Here is a 27,424-nt window from a genome sequence, read left to right on the forward strand (position 1 = left end):
ATAAAACTAAACGTTTAATAAAATAAAAAAATCTTATATTAATTACGATATAATTTTACAAACAGAATATATAAAATGTGCCTTTCAATGGATGTCATTGTCTTGATCAATAATTTTCCCCCCGTTTCTATTAAATGTCTATAATTATAAAATAAATGCAAACATTTCAAAATATATAATTCTCTAATTTAATAAAAAGAACAAAAATCTCATTAAGGTTTTATTTTTAAGGCAAGTTCATACTAGAAAACGTGCGAATATCTTACAATAATAATGGAAAAAATGCGGTCCCTACTCAATCAATCTTCTCTGTCTTAACTAATAAGTTGTGCTTTGTTATGTTATGTAATTTGTGTATTCTTATTATATGGAAGATAATCAAGGGTAACCCTATCAAATGGGTTTTGGAGTGAGATGAGTCCGAGTCTACGAGTCCAATGACGGATTCCAGAAGGTTGGGTGAACCAACTCCGGACCAACCTCGTATATTTATATTAAATTATATATATGTATATAGATTATTAATAATTTATTTAAGTTTTTTTAAAATTAAATATATAACGGGTCCATGGATTAAATTTGAGTTGGACCCGTCGTGATTTGAGGCAGGGCAAAACGGGTCAAAAAAAAAGATTGAGTTCGAGCTCGAGTCTTAATTTTATTTTACCAGACGGATCCTCGGTTTGGTGAAATTCACTTCGGTGCCATACCTATACCTACGTTATTGTTTATTATCCAGTTATTTTGTCTTTATGATATAATTGTAGCATTGAGTACTCGATTTCAAATCGATTAGGGAAGTTAGTATATATATATATCTATATATATATATATATATATATATAAAATTTTGTAGTATTTCCAATTGGCTGTAATGATGTTTGAATAATAATTATAGGGATGCAATCGAGTCGAGCGGAGTCGAACTTTTTGGATATTTGAGATTGGTTCGTTTATAATCGAGCCGAACTCGAACTTTATTTAACGAATATATACATGGCTCACGAGCTTATTCAAGCATTTATCGAGCCTTAATAAATATGAATTATATATTTAAATTTTTATTAAATTTATTAAAAATTATATATTTAAAAAAAATATATTATTTTTATTAAAATTTATAAATTTATTATAATAAATAAATTTAAAATATTTTTCTATATTATTTTTATTATAATAAATAAATTTAATATATTTTTCTATATATTTATAAATAATATACAAAATAAATAAATCAAATATCAAAACTATTATTTTTTCATCTAAAATATTACTCATGAACTTACCAACTGAACATATTCACAAGCTAACGAGCCGAATACTGTAAAGCTTGAGTTTGGTTTGTTTATCTTAACGATCCTCATTAAACGAGCTCAAACGAACTTTTATCGAATCGAGCTTCGAATAGTTCATAAACGATTTGGTTTGTTTACGTCCCTAATAATTATCATAATATTATTTTCCTTATTTTTCTAAATTTATTACAAATGTAAAAAAAAAGAACAAATAAAGGAAGGAAAGTGGACGGTCGTGTAGGAAGAGAAATCAGAAAAGGCCGGAGCTTGTTTCAAGATATCTTTCTTCTTTCTTCTTCTTTCTTCCTCCCCAGTCCCCACCCAACCCCACCCCACCCCCTTTTACCCTCCACTATGAATACACGAACCAACTCAGGATCATGCATCAATCTATCAAATAAACTCAACTGTTCTTGAATTTTAGTAAAAAAAATACAACAATATTCAATTATGGCTAGCACTATTCTGTCGCCTAAAATGGGGGGATTGCCCAAAAAAATGGCTATAAACAGGAACGGAGCTGGAGTGCCGAGTAATATGAAGAGGTTGGAGTTGCAGGGGGTCAAGTGTATTCCCAACTTCAGCTCTCAGAGAATGGCCAACGGCCCTCCTCAGGCCGTCGTGGCAGAGGCTCCTACTGCACTGGTACATTCCATTTTCTTCGATTTTGTGTGCGTTTCGAGATTTCTCGATAGATATATTTTATGTGTGCATGTGGGGTAATGGGGACAATATATTGCTAGGCTAGCTGTTGACCCCATTGATTTCATTAAATAAACTAACTTTTCTTGTCTCCTTCTTCCCTTCTCTCCAGAAAGGAGCAAGAAAACTCGGCAACAACATACTCGTAAATTACGTTCCAATCTACGTGATGCTTCAGGTAATTGATTGATTGAATTAACCCACCTTCCTTTTTCTCTGAAGCTAATCCATTCTTCTGCATTACTGCGCGCAGTTAGGAATCGTGACAAGAGAGAACGAGTTCCCAGACGTTGATAAAGTGGAGAAGCAACTCATGCAACTGAAATCAGCTGGCGTGGATGGGATAATGGTGGATGTGTGGTGGGGTATCATTGAAGCCGCAGGTGCCAAGAAGTACGAGTGGGGTTCATACAAGAAACTGTTCACACTTGTGGAGAAATATGGGTTGAAGATTCAGGCCATAATGTCGTTTCACCAGTGCGGTGGAAATATTGGGGACGCGGTGTATATTCCATTGCCGGAGTGGGTCCTCGCCCTAGGCGAGAGTAATGGAGATGTCTTCTACACCAACAGTGCTGGGAATAGGAATCCTGAGTATCTGTCGCTTGGTGTCGATAACCAGACTGTCTTTGATGGGAGAACTGCTGTTGAGGTATTATATGTATAGTTGCTGCGTTGACAACTTACATTCTGTTCCTGTTGGTATTCTTTGATGTTGGAATTAGCTTCATTTCGGTAACTTGAATCGAAAAATAACATTTCAAAGTTAAATCTTTTTTGTATGATCATGATTTTAAAGGGGCCTGCTCTGTTGTGTGATCATTCCAACCGAACACTGATTAAGATACCTTGTAAAAAATGACTTGTTCCAAAAGACTGTGGTTACTAAAAAAGCACAAGTTATACTTGTGATTAAATCTCTTCTTAATAGTTCAACTGGCTAATCATAATTTTTTACTGAAATCCATATACATATATATATGCAGATATATAGTGATTTCATGGCAAGTTTCAGAGAGAACATGTCTGAATTTTTCGATTCCGGAACAATAGTGGACATTGAAGTAGGACTGGGCCCTGCAGGAGAGCTCAGATATCCTTCTTATCCAGAAACTCAAGGCTGGAAATTCCCTGGAGTTGGAGAATTCCAGGTTACATTATACTTACATAGGATTACACCTTAAGTATATAAGATAAAATAATCTGAATCCTGCCAATTTTGACTGGAAACCTGTGATTTTTTAGTGCTATGACAAGTACTTGAAAGAAGATTTCAAAGCTGCTGCAACCAAAGCCGGGCATGAAGAATGGGACCTCCCAGATGATGCAGGGACTTACAATGACACACCTGATAAAACGGTTTTCTTTGGACCAAATGGGACTTATTTGACAGAAAAAGGGAAGTTCTTCTTGACATGGTATTCGAACAAGCTGCTCGGACACGGTGATCAGATTCTTGATGAGGCTAACAAAGTTTTCCAGGGAACCAATATCAGACTATCTGCGAAAGTAAGTTTCAAACTATATAAATGACAAGAAATTAATTATCAAAAGATCTGAAACTGATCAGTTATTTCAAAACCATACAAGCTACACAAACAGATAAATAGACTAGCTATTAGCTAATAAGTTAAAATAGTTGGATGCGATTTTATATTTTCAGAACCACTTGTTCCAAAATTCTAGCTAATTTAACAGAGGCCAACAATTGTTTTACACATTAACACTCACATTATGCAGGAGCATGTTTTGTGGGGTATTGTGCAACCAACTTTCAGAAATGAACACTCTAGATCTACTTGGTAAAATATAGAGGGAATTGTGTATCATGAATTTTATTGGTTATGATAACAGTCAGACACCACATATACCAAAGTTCGAGCTCATGAAATGAGTTCCAACAATAATTTTATGTCTCATCATGTATTATGTCTTGTTTCTGAAACCATGTAGATGGTCTGAACAAATGAAAGAACAACCTGTTAGAAACATGAAACCAAAATCCTATCTTGTTTAAAATCCTATGCATAAACAACTCAAACAAATGATAAATATATTTTCCGCTATTAAAATAGCTGAATCTGACCGTAGCTCGTAGCTTGGATAAAAGGTTTCAGGTATCCACTGGTGGTACAAGGATGATAGTCATGCTTGTGAGTTAACATCGGGGATACTATAACGTGAAGGGCAGGGATGGATACCGTCCCATTGCCAGGATGTTATCTAGGCATTATGGAACACTGAATTTCACATGCCTTGAGATGAGAAACTCGGAGCAATCAGCGGAGGCTAAAAGTGCACCTGAAGACCTTGTTAAGCAGGTTCGCCGGTCTATAAGTTTTCAGTTATCATTTACAATATAGAAATATCTATATACTATGTCCAAGTTCTAGAAATGTTATGCTCTGTTTGTGAGGTTGTGTGATGTGGAAGTTGCCCTGAAAGTCACTGATATGCTGCCATAAAAACTGTCGCACATAGAGAGGAACAAACAGGGGTGATCACTTCTCTTGAGTGAAATTATTTTCAAATTAGATATGATTTTTTCTGAAAGCTCCAGGTTTAAGAAATGCCAAAAACTGTTGCACGTAGACAGGAACAAACAGGGTGATCACTTCTAGAGATGTTATGCTCTGATTGAATTTTTAGGTTCAGACCCTAGTGATAAGGTTTGGCCAAGAAAGCCAAGAAAGAATTTTACTAAGCTACCCTTGCACTGTTTATGCAGGTCTTGAGTGATGGATGGACTGAAAAAATTGATGTTGGAGGGGAAAATGCTCTCTCGAGGTACAATCGCACAGGCTATAATCAAGTACTTCTAAATGTTCGGCCAACCGGTATCAGTAGAACAGGTCAGATAGATTATAAAATGGCCCAAATGACGTACCTACGTTCATCAGACGAACTATATGTAGGAAAGAATTTCAGGATATTTAAAACATTTGTCAAGAAAATGCATGCTGATCAGGTAAGCATTGAAGTATTCTTTATGAAATCAGTACATGTGCTGATTTTCAGCAACGAATAAAGCATCTGAGAAGTTCTTTTTTCTTTTTTGCAGGAATATTGTCGCGAGATGACCGACATGCCTACTTTGCAGAGATCGAAACCAAAGATTCCGACAGAAGAAATATTGGAAGCGACTAAATCCATTGAGCCGTTCCGATGGAACAAAGAAACAGACACGAGTGTTGGTGGAGTCTTGGCAGATTATTTGGACAATCTGTTCGACAAGGTCTTCTCTATTCTTAACTGGTAAAAAACATCTTAAAAATGTTGATTGTCCGAAAATAATTGTCGGACTTTAACTCATTCATTAATATATAATTAAAAATGTTGTACTCTTATATTATATATATATTTTTCTAAAACTAAAAGTTTGTATAATATATATGCGGGGTTGTACCAGCAACTCACCCTCGAGTAAGCAAAATCTGGAAACGTCATGTAAAGTTTTTCATAAAATCAGTACATATTTTGCACTCGAATGTAGAGGGGTAGATGTAAGAATATACCATAAAAATCTATTCCGTGGAAATGATTTCAAACGAGTGGTTTATAGTTAATCATAAGAAGATTTTTTCTAATACTGCACAAAAAGTCCTATGAGACGATCTCACGAGTCAATTTTGTGAACGAATATTTTATTATTTGAGTCAAACATGAAAAAGTATTATTTTTTTATGTCAAAATCATTAATTTTATTATAATATGAACAGAATTGATCCAAATAAAGATATCTAAAATTGTTTAACAAAAGATCCCTATTCTTAATTTTGTTGCCAAGCTGTCAAACTAATTGCAGCAAATAATGTAAACAATCAATTAATTGAGGTGAAATTGGTAAAAAGAAGATATTGAGGGTTTCACATCATCCATATGCAATACACCTTCAGACATATAAATATATACATTAAGTGTGATTAAATGTTGTGCAAAATTATAAGATTGTATCATATATATGAGTATGACAAGGGTAATTAAATTTTTGGAAAAAAAATTATAATTTTGTACCATACAAATATTATTATTCATGCAAAGTCTAGCTAATTCGTAGACAACTTACGAGACCATCAAAATAGACAACTACGTGAAATATGAAAGAGGAAGAATACTACGACAGTGGTTCATCACCATGTCCACGACGTCATTTATCCATTACTATGAGATTACTAGTTTTAGTTCGATTGTGAGACATTTTTTTTATTGTTTTACCTAAAATATCTCGATTATTTTTAAACTCCATATTCTATTTTTTTAATACGCCCATTTATCCAATTTTGGTTGGTGGTTGCCTAGGGTTTTTCTTAACACGTGTTATTTATAATTAAATTAAACCTTAATTACATAATTAACATTAATGAGCTTGATTTAATTAATTAGACTTGTCTAACTAGTTTAATTAATTTAATCAAAGTCCATTAAAACTTTAATTATTTAATATGTTGGACTTGTTTCCCTACAAGCCCATTAAACATATTATCCACCATATTTAATTTATTAATTAATCAACTCAACTTTTGAGCTTAATAAATTAAATACACATCTCCAAAATTTAATATTTAATAAACCCAACATTTGAGTTTAATAAATTAAATTATCAAATTTTATAAATTCAACTACTTGAATTTATTTTCTCAAAATTTAATTATCATAAATTCAACACCTTGAATTTACTATATAAGGACTAATGGTGTACAATCATAACCACGGACTTATCTTCTCGATGAATGATAACCACTTGGAAAGTCCGAGGGAGGGTTGTTCGGTATAATCATCATATGACTACCCATCTGTATGTTTGGACATCTCTATGCCCTTACCAAGAAACGCAGTACACAACATCACATATGCTAGTCTCGAGCTCAAGCGACCTTTATCCATGTTTTAGGCGGCTGAATCGACTAGGAACGAATTTAGAATATGCAGTGTTTACAAATGAGTTTCAACATCGAATTACGATTCATTTGTATTAAAACATAATCAAAGACTTTATCTATGCTGCTTGCATGGGTATACAGCTAAAGTATAACGAAGACCATAAAAAGTTAAATTATATTAAAATAAAGATTGTTTATTTCACTTGAGTCAATAAATTCCCTAGCCAACCGTTGGCTTGCAGGGCATCTACTCTAACACATTCATGGTGTAACTAAAATCTCGACACTCGACAAATCATCGTAGATAATTTAATGTTAGATCTCGTCTCTAAATTGAATGTGTGCTGACTCCTTTTAACGCCCACGAAAAGTGAAGGCAAAATTAAGGAAAAAACACTCATCCCTTTTCTCTAAATTCTACTCTTTCTTCTTTATGGGTCGCAAGAAACTTGCAATGAGGCGAATTGAGAATGCGGCCACTCGCCAAGTTACGTACGCCAAGCGTAAAGATGGGATCGTGAAGAAGGCGAGTGAGTTGTCTCTGTTGTGTGATACAAATGTGGCCGTTGTTATGTTTTCCCCGGCCAGAAGGCTTAGCATACCTTTGCCAGCAATGGAAGGTTGGTTGGTTGGTGAAAAAACTGTTACATATGTGTTCAAGTGCAACAATTTTAACAGCGCACTTATTTGTGTTTATATGTTCTTGTCTGAAAGGCTCAAGCAACTGAAGTATGAAGGAGTAATGCTGGAAAAGATAGCAATGTAATCTCTTATCCTTTATAAAGAAAATCCACATATTATACGCGCATAGAAATTTACGATCTTTTTTTATGAGGATAATTACTGTCTGTTTGATATATATATATATATATATATATATATATATATATATATATATATATATATATATATATATATACACCGCAGTCCCGATGGAGGATACACCAGCTGCTTCACTTACTCATCGCACCACCCATGCAAGCCAAAGCGGGTAATTGGGATAAAATTTAAAGTAGACATATTAGAATTTCCTTGAAAACATCAAGAAATTAATTAAGTGAAAGCCATTAGAATAGTGACCATGCATATATAAATATATAGCTATGATGTTGCTGAAATCCTTGAAAACATCAAGAAATTAATTAAGTGAAAGCCATTAGAATAGTGACCATGCATATATAAATATATAGCTATGATGTTGCTGAAATCCGATATGATAGCTGAAATATCGGATCTTCATTCGAGAAGCTCGGATCAGACCTTCGAAATCTGGAAGCACAAACAAGAACGTTAGAAGGAGGCCGGAAGGTTGTTCCGGCGTAGTCCCTTCGACGCCCAACTTATAGAATAGAAAACTGAGAGAATACTGTGTGTATAGAATGAATGAGTATATGAATGAATAAACAATGAATGAAACATGTTATTTATATGAGAAGAATAAAGTCCTGATTTAGCAGGTCTATATTCTCAAAATCTCGAACAAAATTAGATTAAACCTTTGTGGGCTTTATTTCTATGGACTATCCGTTAATGTCTGAGTAGAAGCTCTCTTAGGCAGCGTCTATAGTCTGGACCTTATGGGAGCTCGGCCGAGACATTTCCATTCAATATGTTACCATAATCTGGGAGGTCAGCTCGGTTCGTGATGGGAGGTCAACAAAGGAGGTTGGCCACCTTTTTCTGATTAACGAGATTACGGGTGTTTGGGAGGTCGTCCTAGATGACCTCCCACCAGCTTCGTGTGAATGAGGTGACCTCCTGACCGGCTCTGTCATGAAGATGACCTTCCGGGACTTTCTGAATACTGGGCACAAATCCACCTGGGCTATTGAGAGTGGACCGAGCCTACTCCTAAGATATCAAGGTATATGTTTATATACTAGATAGGATAAATATTATGGGATTTCTGCAGTTAACTTTTCTTACACCCTAGCTCATGGAACAAGGAATAGCTTCCAATTTCCGGCTCCGACGTTTTATGTATATAAGATAACAACACGCGCTATAGTATCATGTTATTACTGCCACATTTTCCGAATGAATTCAGGAAAGGATGACGATGAACAATGGTGCCTCACCTGAGCCTGAGTTTTATTGAAGCTCAAAAGCAATGGAAAAAAATCAGCAACGGGATCGTGAATCCTAATTTGGACAACTACTAATTAATTATAGCAATATTAAAATTAACAATACAAATAAATACACACTCACATACTTTAATGCATTTGCTATTGTCAAAAACGTGTATGAGACGGTTTCACGGGTCGTATTTTATGAGACAGATCTCTTATTTTGACAATCAATTAAAAAGTATTACTTTTATGCTAATATTATTACTTTTTATTGTGAATATCGGTAGGATTAACCTGTCTAACTAGATAAAGATTCGTGAGATCGTCTCATAAGAGACATACTATTTGCTATTTTGGTTACGATTTTTGAATTTCGTGACAAATTGATATATCTAATTCTCAGTGTAACAATATATTGTAATATAACGAAAATTTTAACTTTCGGCACGACTATATAATTTTAAAACAAAGATATATACACACACCTAATTCGGCTAGATTTTAATATTATAGTAATAATAAGTTTCTGGTTAAGATTTTATTATATGTAATTCTTTAACATATTCTATGTCAATAATCTTATTATTAATATTATATTATTATGTAAAAGCAATTCTCCCGTAGTTCGGCGCACGTTTCTATTTCGTCCCCATTTCAATCCCTCTCTGTTGCCTCCGAAAAACATGCAGCGTTCCAAATAACAAAACTCCAAACACAAAATTCTGACCCGAACGCTTTACCAGAAATCCTCTCGTGAAAGCCATTGAAGAATCCATTGATTCATTATTTCAAGATATGAAGGCGACATCTTTTTGGAATACCTTTGTTTTGTTTTCTTGATTTTCTTTTTCCAAATTTCAGTTTCTGGACCAAAAGGCGAGATTTTTCTTGGTTCTTGCTGTGCACGGTGCTTGCATCGAAGGGCGAGAATACGAAGAGACATACGCGATATATTTGTGTTCATGTATCTCTAGGCGTATCGATGCGTTATTGGGAATTTTGTGACTGGACCGAAAAAAGAATTGAGGCCAACCAATAATATTGCCTTTGCAACTAATAATATGAAAACTTCTCATTTATGGTTGGATTGATAAAACAAGGGGGTGAAAAGTTTCTTGATTTGTATGTTTTCTATTGAAGGCCGGGAGACCAATCGAATAGAAACCTTATTTTAAAGACACGTAGCTATCACTCGAGCTATCTGTGTTTTTGTCTTGTCCGTGAAATGTGAAGGGAGGCTCGGGTGATCATTTGAGAAACAATGGAAATTGAAAGAGTCCGTTTTGTGGCTGTTTTTGTTGCTTTTCTTTGTGTTTTTGCAGAGGGAAATAGGAAATTAGCAGAGAGCTTCATGAAAAATGGAGTTTCTTGGGATTTTCAAGAATTTGATGATGACAAGGTATGCAAGATTTGAAGTTGTTTTCTCTGTTAGTTTGCCAGACATTGTAAATTCTCCCGTGCATGATTCGTTACAATAAATGTTTGTGTATGGAAATATTAGTAGTTCATCATCATTATTTGATTGCAAATCACCACAAAGTTATTTGCTTCTGGATTGCGTTTGGATCTTCTGTAAACCATCCAGCCCTCTGTTGATCAAGAAGTTTAGTTTGAAAATCTTGGGACATTATTGATATATTCCAAAATTGGTGATGCGGCTGTATAAATAGATACTTTGAAGATCATTATTGTGAGTTTCAGCAATTTTTCTGCTGGTGGTTAGACTGAATGTCGAACTTTAACCTTTGTAAAAACCTTTGAATTGCAGCATGGACTTCAACATTTTTTGAGAGTTTAATTTGTGTGTTAACATCTTTGTATCAGGTTTAAAGAGGATTTCGGTTCTTAACCTTGATGGAAGAAAACTTATCAATGATTTAAATTATAGCAACTAATATTTTCTGTCAAATCCTGAGCTTAGAGTGAAAACATGAAATTAGTTTAAGATACATGGCAATATGGACTGATTCAATTGGTGAATTATTTTTGAAAGTAGTGTTCGTCAAGGTATAGGTATAAAGTAGTTGTGTTGTGCCTGATTAGTTCTTCCTTCACATATGCAACTGCATGCATATGTCAGAAAAGTATTGCCATTGAAAATACAGGATTGCAGAAAAGTTCATGAGTTGTTCTAATATATATTTTGGAGAATTTATCATGTTGCTTCCTAAATAGTTGATGAAATGATTTATGATAGGTTGAACGAGTATGTTGTTATTATAGTAAAGAGTTAAAAGACAGTACAGAGGTTGTCAAGGTCTTGGACTTGGATTCATCTCAGCCAACAACATCCAGGCGCAAATGTGATTCAAGTTTTTCAGGGGAGAAAAGTCTACCAAAGGCTACAGCAGATTTGCCATCAAACAAGAAGAAAACTATCTTGTATTGCTTGAGACAGAAAAATCTTACATTTGAAAAATTAAGAATTGAGCAAGAAAATCAGTTCCATAAAAACCAGGAACTTTTGTCTGGTCGGGGTAGTGTTCCAAGAAGGTGCCTAAGAAGAAGTCTTCAAAATCGGGTGGTAATAACTACTGTTCCGACCCCAGGTCCTGCATTATCACCAGCTAATTCTTCTACGGCACCGAAAAGTCAGCCCCTCTCTCCTGCTGAGGCACCAGAACCATATCCTCCGCCAGATTATTCTAACTCTCCTTCACCATCAGATGTAGATTATACTTCACAATTCCCCAAAAATGTTTCTCCAGTTTCTCTTGAAAATGACCACAAGAACAGCAAGTATTTGTTAGCCGCTATCATTACTTGTTCTGTGGCAGGATTTGTTCTGCTATTTATCTCCTTAATATGTTGTATGAGGAAAAGTAGAACCGAAATTGGGCCAAACGATGGTCAAAGGGATGAGAAGCCTCTTCTCAATTTCTGCGCAAGCGACATTTCCGCAGGTATTTTACTCATCGTGGTTGATTATCATAGAGACCAACACTAATTATTTTTCATTTTCATGGCTATGATTTATCTTTCAGGTTCTTCACAAAAGTCGAACAGTATTGGTAATCCAAACGTTAAAGATTTCAAGGCTCATTCAACCATTAGTAAATCGACATTGGCAATTCATGATTCTTCTCAAGCTGAATCTTGGCCCCGAGCTGAACCATCAGAAAAAACTAATGGTGCATTACCACTGCCTCCAGGAAGAACAGAACAGCAACCACAACCTGGAGTACATCCTCCGCCACCACCCCCCAGAGCACCTCCTCTGGCACCACCTAAACCACCTGCTCCAGCACCTGCACCACCGCCTCCTCCTAAAGTTAGTCGTCCTCCTAATTTGGCAATGCCAGGCAATTTGTTAAAGCCGGCTCATCTTCGAGGGAGTTCTTCAACAGGTGAGGGAATGTGAGCTTTCTATCCAATCTGAAGCTCCCAAAACAAAGTTAAAGCCATTCTTCTGGGATAAGGTTCTTGCTAATCCTGATCATTCAATGGTCTGTCAACAGGTGAGGGAAGTGAGCTTTCTATCGAATCTGAAGCTCCCAAAACAAAGTTAAAGCCGTTCTTCTGGGATAAGGTTCTCGCTAATCCTGATCACTCAATGGTCTGGCATGAGATTAAAGCTGGTTCATTTCAGTAAGTAAATATATTGATTTTGAACATTATATTCGATTTTCTTGTTCATTGATGAATTGCTGAATTTCTTTACTTCAGATTTAATGAGGAGATGATGGAAAGTCTCTTCGGATATGTGCCAGCTGATAAGAACAAAAATGAGAATAGAAGAGATGCGCCTGTCTTTGAATCTCCTCAATTTATTCAGATTATTGATCCTAAAAAATCACAAAATTTAGCGATTCTTCTAAAAGCGTTGAACGTGACAATAGAAGAAGTATTTGATGCTCTCAAAGAAGGTAACTTTACTAGACTTGGGAACTCTTCAGCTAGCATAATTAGATCAAAATATGGAGAATAATAATGCTTGTTTCTGTTGATGAATAAAAGGTGTACTGCAAAATAATTCCAACATTAACCTTTTGAATTCATCAGGTAATGAGCTTCCCGCAGAATTGATTCAAACGTTGTTGAAAATGGCCCCTACAACTGAGGAAGAACTAAAACTTAGATTATATAGTGGAGATGTTTCTCATCTTGGCCCAGCCGAAAGGTTCCTTAAGGTCATTGTTGAAATTCCATTTGCCTTTAAACGTCTCGAGTCATTGTTGTTCCTGAGCACATTCCAGGAGGAAGTTTCTTCGGTTAAAGATAGCTTTGCAACTCTAGAGGTTCGTGCACACCCCAGTATTATATTTCAAGTATAAAATGTTATTTTCAAATACTTGGGTTGTGGAACAGTTACTTTACTGGAGAACACATGCATAAAATTCCCAATCTACAACTTGAAGGATGACTGGTAATACTTACAATACTATATGATTAGAAAGAACGATGAAATAAAAGCTTCTTTGATTCATGTTTAGGTACCAAAAATCATGATTGTCAAGAAAGGGGATCCTCATTTTTTGAAAATGAAATGAATCCAACCTTGTTTTGGTTTCTAACTTTTAAATAAAAAAACATGGTTGACATGGTTTTGGTATACTGAAGAGAGAAGGCAACATAAAGCTGAACTAATGTGTTCTGACCACGAAGACTTGCATTAATGACATTATGCCCATGAAGTTAAAAATCTTGTTAATTTCTCTTTATATAATATAAATTACAGTCATCATGAGTAGAGGGAAAATAGATTGACTTAACTATGGTAGGAAATCTTTACTGAAAATGAGATAATATTAAATAAAAACCATGATCTTAATAATGTCAAGTCTTAGATTATTATGTGTTCATGAATTTAGGTAGCTTGCAGGGAGCTTAGAAACAATAGACTTTTCCTCAAACTCTTGGAAGCAGTTCTCAAAACTGGCAACCGCATGAATGATGGAACTTATCGAGGCGGTGCACAAGCATTCAAGCTCGACACACTCTTGAAATTATCCGACGTGAGAGGAACCGATGGAAAAACTACATTACTTCATTTTGTTGTCCAAGAAATAATTCGGTCTGAAGGTTTAAGAGCTGCTCGAAGGTTAAGAGAGAGCCAAAGTATGTCCAGTGTAAGAACTGAAGATCTCATTGAAGATTCTTCGAGTGAAACAGATGAGTACCACAGAAATTTGGGACTTCAAGTGGTTTCTGGGCTTAGCAATGAGCTTGAGAATGTAAGGAAGGCAGCTTTGATTGATACCGAAAACCTAAGTTCGTCTGTGTTCAAGATCGGGCAATCCCTCGTAAGAACAAGAGATTTTCTTGAAACTGAGATCAAGGGCCTAGACGATGAGACTGAGTTTAGTGATGCACTTTCTAGTTTTATTCAGCATTCGGAATCTGATGTAACGTGGCTACTCGAAGAAGAAAAAAGGATAATGGCTCTGGTAAAGAGCACAGGAGATTACTTCTACGGTAATGCTGGAAAAGATGATAACTCGCGTCTCTTTGTAATTGTTCGTGACTTCCTATTGATGTTGGATAAGTCGTGTAAAGATGTGAAAAACTCAGCCAAACTACCATCAAGGGCTCCAATAAAAGAGCCTTTAACAGCATCGCCTTCTCAAGAGTCTCAGCACGACCCTCTACCGGATATTAATCAGCGCCTATTTCCTGCAGTCAGGGAGAGGCAAATGAATGATGAATTCAGTTCAGATGATGAAAGTTGAACTCCCTATCTTTAAGATTAATGGGGTAAGCGGTCATTTCATTCACTATGTTGATCTGATTTTTTTCTATCATCTGTGGCTAATGATGAACAGTTAACACAAGAAAACTTTTTTACAATGTGGCATGCCATGTTTCTATCCAACTTTTGGGGGCTTGTGTCGTCTTCTTGTTTTATTTCTAATCCAAGTAGTTTCATGTGTTTGCACCGAGTTTGTGCCATGGCACTACTATTATATATTGGTGCACGAATTGCCATTTCTATCATGTTGTACCTTATGACCATACCCAATGATGCGATGATAATAGATTCATCTTGTGGATCATGTGTACATCACCGAGTGTAAGAATGAAACAATCTTGAAGTTATCTTACAATTTTTTTTCTCAAGTTCTAACTCTTGATGATTTACATAGGACTCGGTTGTGGTGGTTCCCACATTATTGAGTATTAACTCTTGAAGATACATGCAGAACTTAGTTCTCTTGATTTACTGTTCTGGTGAACACGAAATATTGGAGCTCAGGTAGCTATATCATGGAGATGTTGAAAGACACTAAGGGAAGCATCAGGGTATTCAATATCTGGTGAAGAGAGATCTGAATTCGGATAGAGGCATAAAAGCATAGGTCTTGTATACTATTTTCTGTACATATGCAAGTGAATGAGTCCATAAATGAACGAGGACCATTGGGTTTGATATGTATACTTGTTGATGTTTGACGAGCATAGAATTTACATTAACTCAATATATCAACTTTCCTTTGTTTAGAGACACTTGATTTATGCTTTTAAGGGAACACTGCATTTTCTATCTTGTTTGAGCAAATTTATATGAGATAGAACTGAGTCATGGCATAGAGAAATTAAAATTCCTTTTGGCTGAAATCTCATTGATATTTATTACTAAATAATTAGAAATTACAACCTATTTCATGAATTAATTTTTTAGATGGCAATATTTCAAAATGAAGGGTTAAAACCTTACGGATGCATTTGGGGAGATGGGTTTAATATCCATGATCCATTCTATTAGTTTTATTGTTTATAATGAAACAATATATTAAATCTTAAATACATATTTATTTATTTTGTATATTAATAATAAAAATATGTAATGAATTTAAAATAACATCGTTATCAGATGAATCGAGTTTATTATTAACATGAATTAATATATAAACATATAAAAAATAGATTTGAAATTTATGCATAAATTAATATTTCATAATACAAAAGATTAGTTGTATGAATTTAGTATATAAATAATGAATTAATACTGGCTATTCAGTTTATTTTAAACACAAAAACTTTTGTGAGACGATTTCACGGATCGATTTCGTGGGTTGAATATTTTATTTGGTTCATCCATAAAAAATTATTATTTTTTACGATAAAAATATTATTTTTTATTATAAATATCGATAAAATTAATCCGTTTCATTCTCTCCCAAAAAATATTTGGAAACATATTGAGTCGAGCAGAGGAATCCATCGGCCTATAAATGCACGCCAAAACCCTATTTACAACTATCGTCACAAGACAGAAGCGTCTCCCAAAACACAAAAAAGGCCATTAATTTATGGCACCCAAATCCCTCTCCAATCCTCGATCTTCGAAACAGGAAGAAGAATTGGAGCGACCCACCTCTTCAGAAGAACGAGGTGATGGACAAGAATCCGAAGAAGAAGAAGAAGATTCTTCTGGTGAAGAAGATGAAGAGTCATCTGCAGAGGGAGATCAAGAAAAAGAACCTGAAGTTCTGCCGAAAAGCATAGCCCAGGAAAACGGGTCGGACTCTGAACCCGAATCCGACGATTCCCCTTCTGCCTACAAGATGCAGCCAATCCCCAAGACTTTAGTCACCGCATCAAAACGGAAGAATCAAGAGATCATTGACGGTGGTAATTCTCCCAAAAGCAATAAGAGGACTAAAGCAGAGGAGAAAAAGTCCGATTCTGTTGTTTCATCGGCCCCTGGGTATATCACTAGGTTGTGGAGTGATGATGATGAGATTGCTTTGTTGAATGGTATGGTTGACTTGAAAAACTCCAAAAATACGGATTTTGGTGGGGCGTTTTATGACTCCATCAAGGGAAAATTTCAGGTTGATTTTGCAAGGGAACAACTTCGTACCAAGATCAGCAGGATTAAAAAGAGGTTCTTGAATGCGCTTAAGAAAGGACGGAACGGATTGGACCCTGTATTTTCCAAGCCACATGATGTGATGGTATTTGAACTCTCTAAGAAAATTTGGGGCGGCGAGAGTGGCAATAAGAATGATTCTAGCGAAGGGGTTGGGGAGAAATCGAAGAACGACACCAGTAAAAGAGAAAAATATCGTGTGGGACGAGGAAGAGATAGTAAAAAATGAAAATGACGGTGATGAAGGTTTAATGTGGTCCAAGTACGAATTTTTCAGCTCTTCTTTTAATAATTTGGTTTGGAAGTTTCCCTCTTTGGGGATGTCTGATTCTGGAATGAGCCTGGTGAAGGAGAAGTTGAGTTTCATTGGAAATGCTAAGGCCAAGGAATTGAATCAGAAGTGGAAGCAAATGGTTATGGAGGAGACTGAGCTCCATTATAGGATGTTGTCTTTGATGAGGGAACAGGTTGAATTGGCGTTGGATCAATGAATGGGTAACTTGTTGGCTGCAAGTTTATGTTTTTGTTCGATATAGACCATTTGAATAGTAAGCAGCAAGAGTTTGTCTCCATTGAGGATAATGGACCTTTCAATTTTGGAAATTTAAATATCTAAATAGACTTTGTGGTGGGTCATTGTTTTGTTGATGAAATTAGAGTCTAATATATAGTGTCTACCATTACCTTATCTAGTCATAGAGCTTTCTGTTATGTTCTGTTAATTAGCTGCATTGGAGGAATAATGCCGATATCCTATTTATTTTTTGTTTAAAGTTATCTGATACTCGATGATGACGGGTTGAATTTCCGTTTTGGCTCTTTATTTTTGTCATCTCTTTAATGGTAATGAATAAATTTCGAATCTTTGTGGGTAAGATCTTAAGTTTTTTAAAGCTGATTTGCACTCAACTAACCAGCCAAAAACCCCAGTTCTTAGTTTTGGAAAATAGAATTGTATCAGTCAAATATATTTCAAAGACCATGTGTCTGCCGTAGCATATACCTGATGCGTGGTTGCATCATAGTGGGAATGTGTTTGATGCTTACCCTTAAATACTAATTGGGTTTCACTGGACGAAGGGCTTTTTCCAAACAACCACATATTCCAAATTGGTGGATAATTTAAGTTCCATTTCTCTTTATTTATACTTCCTCGCAGTCTTAAAAGCATTTAATTGTTAACTTTCTCTCCATATTTGTGTGGGATACGTGAGCAAAGTGTGTTTTTTGTTGTTCAATTTTTCCTTTTCGGGAAACCTTGTATCATGGGATTCATTGATTCCTAAGGGCTGCTTTTCGATGTTCAGAAAGTGATAACCATACTCCAGGGGTGAGGATCTAATCTGTCTGCCTGTTACTAGAATTCACGTCTTTCTAGACAAAAATGCAAATTGCCCTGTTCTTAGAGTGGTTTTGATATCAGAGTTTATCATCTCACCCAGTATGCTATTGTCAAATTATAAAGACAATATGTCCCATTTGTTTCTGTTTTCTTAGCTTTTGCATCTCAAGTGCCTTGAGTTTAGGTGGCCATTTTCATATCTTTGCATTTCCTTAGGTTGTTGAATACTTGATGGAAAGTTATTACCCACTGCATTTGCTTATTTCTGCGATTGCTTAGCCCGCTGATATAAAATAAAATGTCGAAAGAATGTATTGGTCAGTATGCCAAATGCTAGGTGTTTTCATTTGTTCCATTCAAAACGCATGGGCTTAGGACATCATCATATTTATATGCTGAGATACTGTAAGAATAACTGAGTTGGACTCAGAAATAGCCTTAACCTTCTTTTGACAAATGACGAGAATCTACAACAGTAACTTTTCATTATTATCATCTGTGAGGCTTTTTGGTTGCTTTGAATTAAGTTTTTACATGCTAGTTCTTCTTCACCAAGCTGTGCAGGTATTGTATACATAAACCGCATATCATCCAGCATTTTCGTGTGAAATGAGAATGATATGATATCATAAGAAAATTTCGGTTCTTGCATAAGGGCAGTTGCCCTTATGTAGGATCCAACGGCCCATGTTTGGCCAAGGATATGAAGTCCATGGTAGACGCCACATATCAACGGGGCTAAGCCTTACTGTTATTGTCAAATTAATCGATTTCATACCGTATATTGTCAGCAACTGCGGGAATCTTTTGGTCTACTGTTGTTTATTATTTATAGACAAGAATTTTTTTTTTTTTTAAAAAAAAGAGGTTTTCAAATCTATCAGCATAATCCAGTACAGCTTGAGTTCATCTTGGGAAATTTGAAATTCCAATGTCATTAAAAAAATGTTAATTTCAAGTTCTTTTGCTTAGAGTCATTTGTCAGATAGAAATATATCGATATAAAACGCTAATCAAAAGTTCCTGTCGCCCTATTTCTCCTTCAAACCATTACACTAGAGACTAATGTAGCATTGAATTGATAAATAAAAAAGACTCAAAAGGTACCCATGTATGGGCTCGAGGAGCTCGAGAACTCAAATAATAATCCAAACACTCGAGCAAAAAGTCTCGTCTTAAAGAAAGACAGTACCAGCCTTGGTTTCAAAACACTACCTAAATTTCTGGGCTATGCCGGGAGGGTGGCAGTGGAAGTAACATAATATGCGACATGAGAACAGGGCATGTACCATACACAATATCCCTCCAATCGACAAGAAATGGTGGTGAGTGAAACCACATGATCCTCTTGATTTGTTGTTCGACATTATTCCGATCACCAGCATCGACAATCCAACGGCCAGGATGATCCTAGATATTTAAATTAAACAGATTGATCAAATCATACTTTTGGTACATTCTAAGGCCTTAATATAGAGAAGAACATACTATTCTTTAGTCTTCATTAATGCCAAGGAGCAGACTAATTAATTTAACATGGACAAATTAAGTGGAGGTATATGAGCAGATTTAATGAATGAATAATTTTTATTTTTTGTTAAAAATTAAATCTATATTCAGCTCAATATCTTGTATAACAAGACAGAGCTTAGTTTATTCATGTTTCATTGTATATTGAAAGTTCTGGAAGTGGGAAGTTCATACCATGTAAAAATCAGGCAGGCCACAGACAACTGCTTGCTTGGAGATGCCTTTTGGAACTCTTCTTGAGTGCAGACATTACAGCCTCCAAGCAAATTTGCGAGAATGTGAGCTATCCCTAGAAAGGACGCGGCACATAATCCAAGAATGTATGCATCATGACTTGGCTCTTTGCACTCAAAAATCCACAGCCTCAAATGTTTTTCCTAATCAAATCAAGAAACAAAATATACAACCAAACCAAGATAGTAATGAAGATGATTCTGTCATATAGGAGGGCAAATCCGATGATAAAAGGGGAAACACACCTGGTTTTGAGCAGCTTCAGCTTTGATTCCAAGAATTCCAGCAGTGACATCCAATGCCACAATCAAGAAACATGCAAATATGCCAACCAGTTTACTCATTTTTCAAGAATGTAAAAAAAGGGCAAGCTAGCTGATGTGTGTATCTCTATTAGGTATGTATGTACGTGTCTGACGAGTTTTTATCAAATTCTTAATTCGAAGGAAAAGCAAAAGCATATACATGAACCAAGTGGTGTGATCAAGATTTGAGTCATGATGAAGAAAGGCACTTTTGTCAACGATGTGGCGACTTTATTTTACTTTGTGCCTACTTTTATTTTCTTTTAAATTTTTTATGCCTTTCACCTTTGAACAAGGAAAGTAGGGTATAAACCAACTAAGGAGTATATGCTAGTGTGGGTTTAAACCTCGTTCCAATATTTTATTAAATTACTTAACCATTCTACGCCTTTTATTTTAAGGGTTCCATCACCGAGTATCAGAGAAGATTTGAATCTGACAAAGTAGAAGGTAAAAGTATCGGAGCATTGGTGCATGTGGCATATAAATTTCTTTCTTTTTCTTTTCTTTTGTTTTGTTTTTTATTAACGCGTCCTAAAGTAATTTATTAATTTACTCTCATAATCAAGAAATTAAACATGAAATTATGCTTTACAGTTCATGCATAATTTTTAAGACACGTACAATACTTCATGAATTTTGACTTCTGAGAAATTACTAATTTAGAGTCAGATCACGACCAACAATCTCAAACTCTTGAAAATGGTCCTAACATGTATTATATCGCATTTTATTAGGGTGAAAAAGGAAAAAAAAAAAAAAAAAAAAAAAAAACCAACCAATCTTTTCAGTGAATAGATTGAACAACGACACACAATTATACATGTAGGTTCAATTCCATGTGATAAAATTCATCAAATTTTGAAACTTGAAATAAAACTTACATGTTTGTAGATTATACGTGATTATATATATATTTTGATGAGTGAGTATATAGTAAATTATTCCTACGAATTAACAGTAACAATTGTTTTGAAACAATAGATTTTACATTTCTACAAATTAAATAATATCAACTTTGAACGGTTTTCCTTGTAAAAGAACATGAATTTTCTGAATGTTATATTGTTTTGCAAATGAACAGTAGGAAACAATAACAAATAAATGTAAAACAAAGCAGCAAAAATTTAACACTGAATATCACAACCAATTGATCTCATCTAAAGCATACGATTACGAATTTGTGCATCTGAAATTCGTATCGGATTAGTACTAATAATGGCGTAATTCCAATCTCAATTAACCAACAAAATGCATGTCTCACTATCATTAAGTTTCACAACCCTAAAATTATACTAATCACAGTTTCAAAACCCTAAAAAGCTAGCTAATCACCCCCAAAAGGAAATTAAACAAGAAGATCGGGAGGATGAAGCATGCAAGCTAATAAAGATGAGTTAAAGTGTGTAATGATCCGGTCCCCATGCATTGGTGTTTGAATCAAAGAGAATGCGGCTAAATTGAGCTTTCCTCTCAGCGTTGTTGTTAAGCAAAAGAAGCTGTTCCAGTGAGTAAACGCAACAGCCGTTTGAGTAGAGCAGTGTCTGAGCAATGGGTGAGTGAAGAAGAACTTGTAACAGCTGCTGCCGATTAAGCCTCCCCAAATGATCACCAACAACACCATGGCTTCCGCGATTCAGACTGGATGAAGTTGCCCCGCCCCCATGGCTGTCGCTTCCGGTATTAGGCATGGCCTGGAGGATACTAACCTGCGCCTGGAGGAACTTGATGTACTTGTACGCTTCCTCGAGTACGGTCGCCATGTCCATTTTCTTATCCCAAGGCAAAAGTTTCTGTAAACACCGCGTCTTTTCGCTTAGCTTCTGCTGCTTCCTCCTCCGATTCCGATTCAGAGAGTCGACCGCAGTGTTTCTAGGCGGCTCGAGGGAGAGGAGGCTCGGTAAGTGGTGGTGAGAAGACGACACCACGTCTGAGAAGAAGTTGTACGGCGGAGCCTCCGTCGAGAAGGCTTCGTAGAAGGTCGAGATCTCCGGGGGGTAATTCTGTGGTTCGCTTTTCGGCATCAGGAGGATATCCTGAGTTTGTGCGGGAAGATCGAAGACAGTACCATACGTCGCAGGAGGTGGAGAGGATGTATCATAGGGATCGTAAGTGAGCAAGGTATGGAAACTTAAACCTTCGTAGAAGCCATTGATGTATGCCTCTCCGACTGAGGGCGCCGCCGTGTGGTCCGGCGGGGGTGTTTGGAACTGAGATTCTCTCTCCATTAGCATGTGAGGCATGCGACAGATAGGGAGAAAGGGCGATATTCATTTATTTATTATTTAATTTTGCAGACGTGGCGGCAAACTTGCGGGAGTTGAAGGACAATACAGAACGATACGTGGCGGTGTTTAATTGGGCTTTCTGTTAGTTCTGTCTGTAGTACAGCGGCCGTTCTCGCCCAGGTGAAGGGAAAACGACGCCAGGTATTTGTCGGATGAATCATGTCCGTTTGATGAGGTTATAATCTGACGGACGGGAATTAGGGGCGTGGGTTTCACTCTGGCACTGACGAAATTGTCGGGGAATAACGGTGACATTAATAAATATACAAAATAGATTTGACATAAATTACCCTTCAGTAGGCGTGGCCAAGGGTCGATCCGGAAACTACTGGCCCGACCCGTGGTCACACATTTGGTTGATTAGGTTAACAGGTTTCAGACGGAATCGTGATGGGAACTGTCTTTAGACGGTCTAGTTATAAATTGTGGTGTTGCACAAAGGTGAACCAGTCGACTCGACTGGACTTGGACTGACGGATCGACCATTGCAATTTTAAATTTTTTTCGATTTTACCTTATAAATACAACCCCCCACACCTACAATTTTCCACACAATTTCCTCTCATTTCTCAATCTATAATTTTCAATTTTTTCTTGATTCTCAAAATATCAAGGCTCAATTATTGGTTTATTTTCAATTGTTGATTTATAGAAAAGGGAAATATAGAAAAGGAAAGGACATCATGCCATCCGAATTCGAGCATCGCGATTTTCTTTCATTCTATGTCGATGACTGTGATTTTATTTTTATTTTTCTATGAGAAACATCAAGAACGAGAACAAGAGGCTCGACAAACACACCATCGTCAAAGTCAAGCAAGTATGAGTAATCCGACGACGCCAAAAAGTAAAGCTGGAGCGGTGCCTCGCCCAACATCCGATATCTTTACCAAATATTTCGAAAAGTGACGCTTCCTTATGGTGATATGCAAGCAAATGCAAATATTGTTCAAAAAGTTACAAATTTAATAAGTAGATGGTTGTGGAACTTTAAAGCGACGCATCAAGAAAAATCAATTGTGAAAATTAATATTGATCATTCTCAAACTCAAATTTCGACATTCTCTTCAATAGGGTACTGATTATAACTTTTAAAAATTTTCGAAAGTGAATTTAGAAAAGAAACAGATAAATTTGATGTGGTTGAACAAATTTATTTATTTTTAATGATAAATTATATTTTGAAAACCAGTTTCTTACTAATACAAATTCTTCTATTTGATGTATCCCACAAAATACACTTAAACGCACGCATAAAAAAGTAGTCGGTGAATAGAAAAAATTAATTAAAGAATTTGTTAGTTTAAACAATAAAGTTTCTTTGTGTTCAACTATTTGAAATGATCATTAGAAAAATGTTCATGTATTAGTATTACATGTCATTGAATTTATAGTTCTTGGAACATTCAAAAATGATTGTTTGCATATAGATGTTTTAACTAATCACATATGGCATAAAATATTTCTCAAATTATATTTGCTATTTTACAAGAATATGGTTTAGCTTCTCAAGTGTTTTCAATTTTTTTTTTATAATATTTATGTAAATATTCTAGTTTAGTGATTTGTAAATTTTCTCATATTATGTGCACATTTAGTATTTTAAATTTGTTTGTTCAAGATCGACTGAAAAATTTATAATCACATGTTAAACTAATTAGAACCACAATTTATTATCTATGGACACATCAAGTTATGAAGTAATAGGAAAATTTTGCAAAATAAATGGTGTAAAGTCTAAACGGTTTGCACGAGATGTTTCAACTCATTGGAACTGAACATATAAATTGTTAATATCGTGTTTTGAATATTAAGATTTATTATATATATTTTCATCAATGTGTTCAATCTCGTGATATTTATTTGTTCTTGAATCAATGTAACACATGCACTGGTATTTGTGAAATTTTAAAATTTTTAATGATCCTAGTGACTAATTATCTGATGTTTATTATCTTACTTCAAATTTAGTATTAACACATTATTGTAATATTGTATATTTTTTAGCGTATATATCAAATTTAGTGATGATGTTTTAGTTCAATGTATTTATTTCAAGAAAGTAAAATGAGAAAAATATTTTTTTACAAATTCCTGAAATATTTTTATATGTGTTTGTTTTAGATTCTACGCTTAAATTTGACAGTTTACAAAAGATGTTAATATTATATTATGAGTCTTTAGACCCGATTACGGAAATGATTCCATCTATCACATCGATTTTGTTTATTATTAAACCCTGATAATATGATATGTACATTGAATATAACATCAAATATGGTAGACAAATTGTTCTACATGAACAACAATCCATTACCACTAGTAAAATCATTTTTAAACTTACTAAAACACAAATTTTATTAAGAGAACGGACAAAACATCCACGAATATCCTCAAGTTTCAGTCAGGAACTTGAGAATTATTTTACCGTTACTTTTGATCTTAGTGATACAGATGACGATATTTTCGACACATTGCGATGGTGATCGCAAAAACATAAGTATATCCTATTTTATCTATAATGGCAAAAGAAATTCTAGTTTGCCACATTTCAACTATTGCGATAGAGCAAGCTTTCAGTATCAAATAAATAGATTGGATGAGAGACGTTCTGGTTTAAGGTCGAAAAATTTGGGTTGCTCAATGATTGGTCAAAAGCCGCAAGTCGAACATAACATACTAAAAGTGATGAAAAAGACCAAGACAACACTGAAGAATCATCTGGAACAACGACGAGAGAAAATGTGAATGATTGAGGTTTGATTCCTTGAAAGTTGAAAGAATGAACAAAACAGATGAAGTCTTGGAGTAAGGCATGGTCACGCCTGTGATTTTTGGAGATATATATATATTTTTTTAATGAGATATATGTTTTTTTATTTTGTGAAATATTTGATAGAGCTTTTATAAATGAAATCTCTCTTTTTTAATTTTTTTATTCTTTAAATGTTTATTAAAAATTAATATTTTTTAAAAAAAATTAAGGGTTGAATCAGACTCGGACTCCAACCGAAATCAGCCATGAGCGGACCGGTTAAGGGTCTGAGTTTTCCTAACCCTGAGCAAACCCAACCCATAGCCAGGGAATAGCAAAATGGATGAAGGAACCTTTCAATTATATTAAGGCCTAACAAAAGTTGTGTCTTAGTGTGGGGACCCGGACGCTAATCATTTTCTTAATCATCTTTGGGGTTTAATTATCGGTTAAGATAAACAGGGTCTAAAAATTTTTCTTTTAAAATGCGGAAGGTAATGGAATCAATCTATTGTACAAACTAGTATAATAATACAAATCTTGTATAACATGCATCTAATTTAAAATTAGATTCAACTACTACAATCAAGTAATAAAACCTATCTACATACAAGTCCGTGATCACGACTCTAATCTCGATCTCTCCTTATCTTCTGGACCCTGATCCTGCCCCACCTGTTGTCATGCACACATACAAAACAAGACAACAGCCGGATAACTTCGGTGAGATATAAATATCCCAGTATAAACAATGTATACATGCAGTTAACTAAATTAACATAAAAGCATGCATTATATCTTATTACATGTAGCATAGTCAAACATCATGTATCAATACTAGTCTGTAAATAAAACATGAGTCGTAATCTACGACACATAATCAATACGAATCTGTACGTAATTCAATACGGATCTGTAAATCAAATTCTAGTCTCAATATCTAAGACTTAACTCATCTCTCATTCTAATCTAGGGATCCCGATCTAAGTTAGACTTTTGGTATGCTGTATCGAGTGTTTACAATAGACGTCGATCTACATCTAAAGCTCATCGATACACCGTAAGTCTAGAGTCTTATCGGTTCTGAGAAAGACTCAGCGGTTCTGCCCTAACTAGGCTGATCTGCCCTAGACTCAAACTCTGCTCTGCTATCATTCAATAGACTAAACATATCAATCTGATAATCTGCAAATATCAATGCAATAAAATACAGTATGTGATTTAGGGAAACTCAAGTCAAACCTAACTTGAGTTGTGCAATCCCGAATCAACATTTATTTATACCTTTATCCTCTCGATCTGACGAAGACGAAGTCATGCATTCTGATCTGTCCATACCCAGTCTGGCAATGACAATCGTACAAATACAAATCAGTATAAAACTCAATTCAAAACCTGTTCTGATCAATACTCAAATCAATATATAATCTGATCCATATCTGAACAAGGTACAATCTAATTCATATCAACGATATCACGATGAAATCGAAATCATTATTAAATCTGATCAATCCAAATCAACTGATGTTTCGACGGCATAACAATACAATCTGAATAACCCCGTCACTCTGAACATCACCGATATAATATCAGAATTCACAATCAGTATCAGTACAATTCATAATCTGAATAATAACACAACTCTGATATCGAATCTTAATCAAATCAACTCTGAAATTCATAACAATTTCATAAACAGTCTGTTCTTTAATCTGACTTCAATTATACAATGTCTACTGTAGCAGAAACATCATATCTGATTCGTATTCAATTCTGACAATATCATAAACTCAAATCTTGTTTAAACGTAACAAAACTTACGTCCAGTTGTAGCCTGTGTTGCCAGGAACACAGTACTGAAGTCGGATTTAAAAACAGACGGATGGATTTTACGTGGCACTCAATTTCACGCCCAAGAGAACTTCGAGCATTCTTCCTCAATTCTTTCCTGATCTGAATGCTGGAGAATCACGGTTTGTATATATATATATATTGCATGTACATCATACGTGGCTTCTCCAAAATTTGCCACAAAACCACTCGCGCATATGCGCGCTTCATCTCGCGCATATGCGCCAAAGATTCTGGAACTGTTGCGCATATGCACGCCTTATCTCGCGCATATGCGCGAGGGCTTCTGGACCCCTCGCGCATATGCGCGTGTTTCTTCGCGCATGTGCGCCGGTCATTTCTTTTGAGATGTTCGGC

The 27,424-nt window shown here is 35.3% G+C and overlaps 6 protein-coding genes across 6 annotated transcripts; 4 read left to right on the forward strand and 2 right to left on the reverse strand.

The window, feature by feature from the left end:
- The first annotated feature begins 1,601 nt into the window (after window positions 1–1,601).
- On the forward strand, window positions 1,602–5,300 carry LOC140838468 (beta-amylase-like). The gene is given in 9 exon segments (XM_073204799.1): window positions 1,602–1,940; window positions 2,110–2,175; window positions 2,251–2,649; window positions 2,984–3,148; window positions 3,243–3,506; window positions 4,108–4,164; window positions 4,166–4,318; window positions 4,726–4,965; window positions 5,059–5,300. Coding segments are annotated over 9 exon segments (1,737 nt in total). The 5' UTR covers window positions 1,602–1,745; the 3' UTR covers window positions 5,257–5,300.
- A 2,010-nt stretch (window positions 5,301–7,310) lies between these two features.
- Window positions 7,311–7,643, forward strand: LOC140838032 (agamous-like MADS-box protein AGL104). The gene has a single exon (XM_073204117.1). It carries the CDS (start codon window positions 7,311–7,313, stop codon window positions 7,641–7,643), a length of 333 nt encoding a protein of 110 aa, XP_073060218.1.
- A 1,935-nt stretch (window positions 7,644–9,578) lies between these two features.
- LOC140838469 (formin-like protein 3) lies at window positions 9,579–15,256 on the forward strand. Its single transcript, XM_073204800.1, has 8 exons — window positions 9,579–10,348; window positions 11,147–11,852; window positions 11,934–12,296; window positions 12,408–12,537; window positions 12,616–12,815; window positions 12,952–13,187; window positions 13,761–14,643; window positions 15,033–15,256. The coding sequence occupies exons 1-7, from the start codon at window positions 10,211–10,213 to the stop codon at window positions 14,616–14,618; spliced, it is 2,631 nt and encodes an 876-aa protein (XP_073060901.1). The 5' UTR covers window positions 9,579–10,210; the 3' UTR covers window positions 14,619–14,643; window positions 15,033–15,256.
- Window positions 15,257–16,113: 857 nt separating this feature from the next.
- LOC140838470 (STOREKEEPER protein-like) lies at window positions 16,114–17,570 on the forward strand. The gene is given in 2 exon segments (XM_073204801.1): window positions 16,114–16,964; window positions 16,966–17,570. Coding segments are annotated over 2 exon segments (1,053 nt in total). The 5' UTR covers window positions 16,114–16,199; the 3' UTR covers window positions 17,254–17,570.
- Window positions 17,571–19,106: 1,536 nt separating this feature from the next.
- Window positions 19,107–20,330, reverse strand: LOC140837697 (protein VASCULATURE COMPLEXITY AND CONNECTIVITY-like). Its single transcript, XM_073203808.1, is given in 4 exon segments — window positions 19,107–19,374; window positions 19,376–19,514; window positions 19,809–20,011; window positions 20,114–20,330. Coding segments are annotated over 4 exon segments (483 nt in total). The 5' UTR covers window positions 20,213–20,330; the 3' UTR covers window positions 19,107–19,332.
- Window positions 20,331–21,312: 982 nt separating this feature from the next.
- Window positions 21,313–22,402, reverse strand: LOC140837698 (uncharacterized). The gene has a single exon (XM_073203810.1). The coding sequence runs from the start codon at window positions 22,399–22,401 to the stop codon at window positions 21,571–21,573; it is 831 nt and encodes a 276-aa protein (XP_073059911.1). The 5' UTR covers window position 22,402; the 3' UTR covers window positions 21,313–21,570.
- Between the last annotated feature and the right edge of the window lie 5,022 nt (window positions 22,403–27,424).

This window comes from Primulina eburnea, chromosome 8 (genome assembly GCF_022965805.1).
Source record: "Primulina eburnea isolate SZY01 chromosome 8, ASM2296580v1, whole genome shotgun sequence".
NCBI classification, from domain to species: domain Eukaryota; kingdom Viridiplantae; phylum Streptophyta; class Magnoliopsida; order Lamiales; family Gesneriaceae; genus Primulina; species Primulina eburnea.

What these genes read in the sequence shown, in the direction of transcription:
- LOC140837698 (XM_073203810.1), bottom strand. Translation starts at nt 22,401, where the DNA reads ATGGAGAGAGAATCTCAGTTCCAAACACCCCCGCCGGACCACACGGCG.
- LOC140838032 (XM_073204117.1), top strand. Translation starts at nt 7,311, where the DNA reads ATGGGTCGCAAGAAACTTGCAATGAGGCGAATTGAGAATGCGGCCACT.
- LOC140838469 (XM_073204800.1), top strand. Translation starts at nt 10,211, where the DNA reads ATGGAAATTGAAAGAGTCCGTTTTGTGGCTGTTTTTGTTGCTTTTCTT. An exon ending in ATTAAAGCTGGTTCATTTCA is followed by an intron (nt 12,538 to 12,615) that starts GTAAGTAAATAT and finishes TCTTTACTTCAG; the next exon opens with ATTTAATGAGGAGATGATGG. An exon ending in ATAGCTTTGCAACTCTAGAG is followed by an intron (nt 13,188 to 13,760) that starts GTTCGTGCACAC and finishes TCATGAATTTAG; the next exon opens with GTAGCTTGCAGGGAGCTTAG.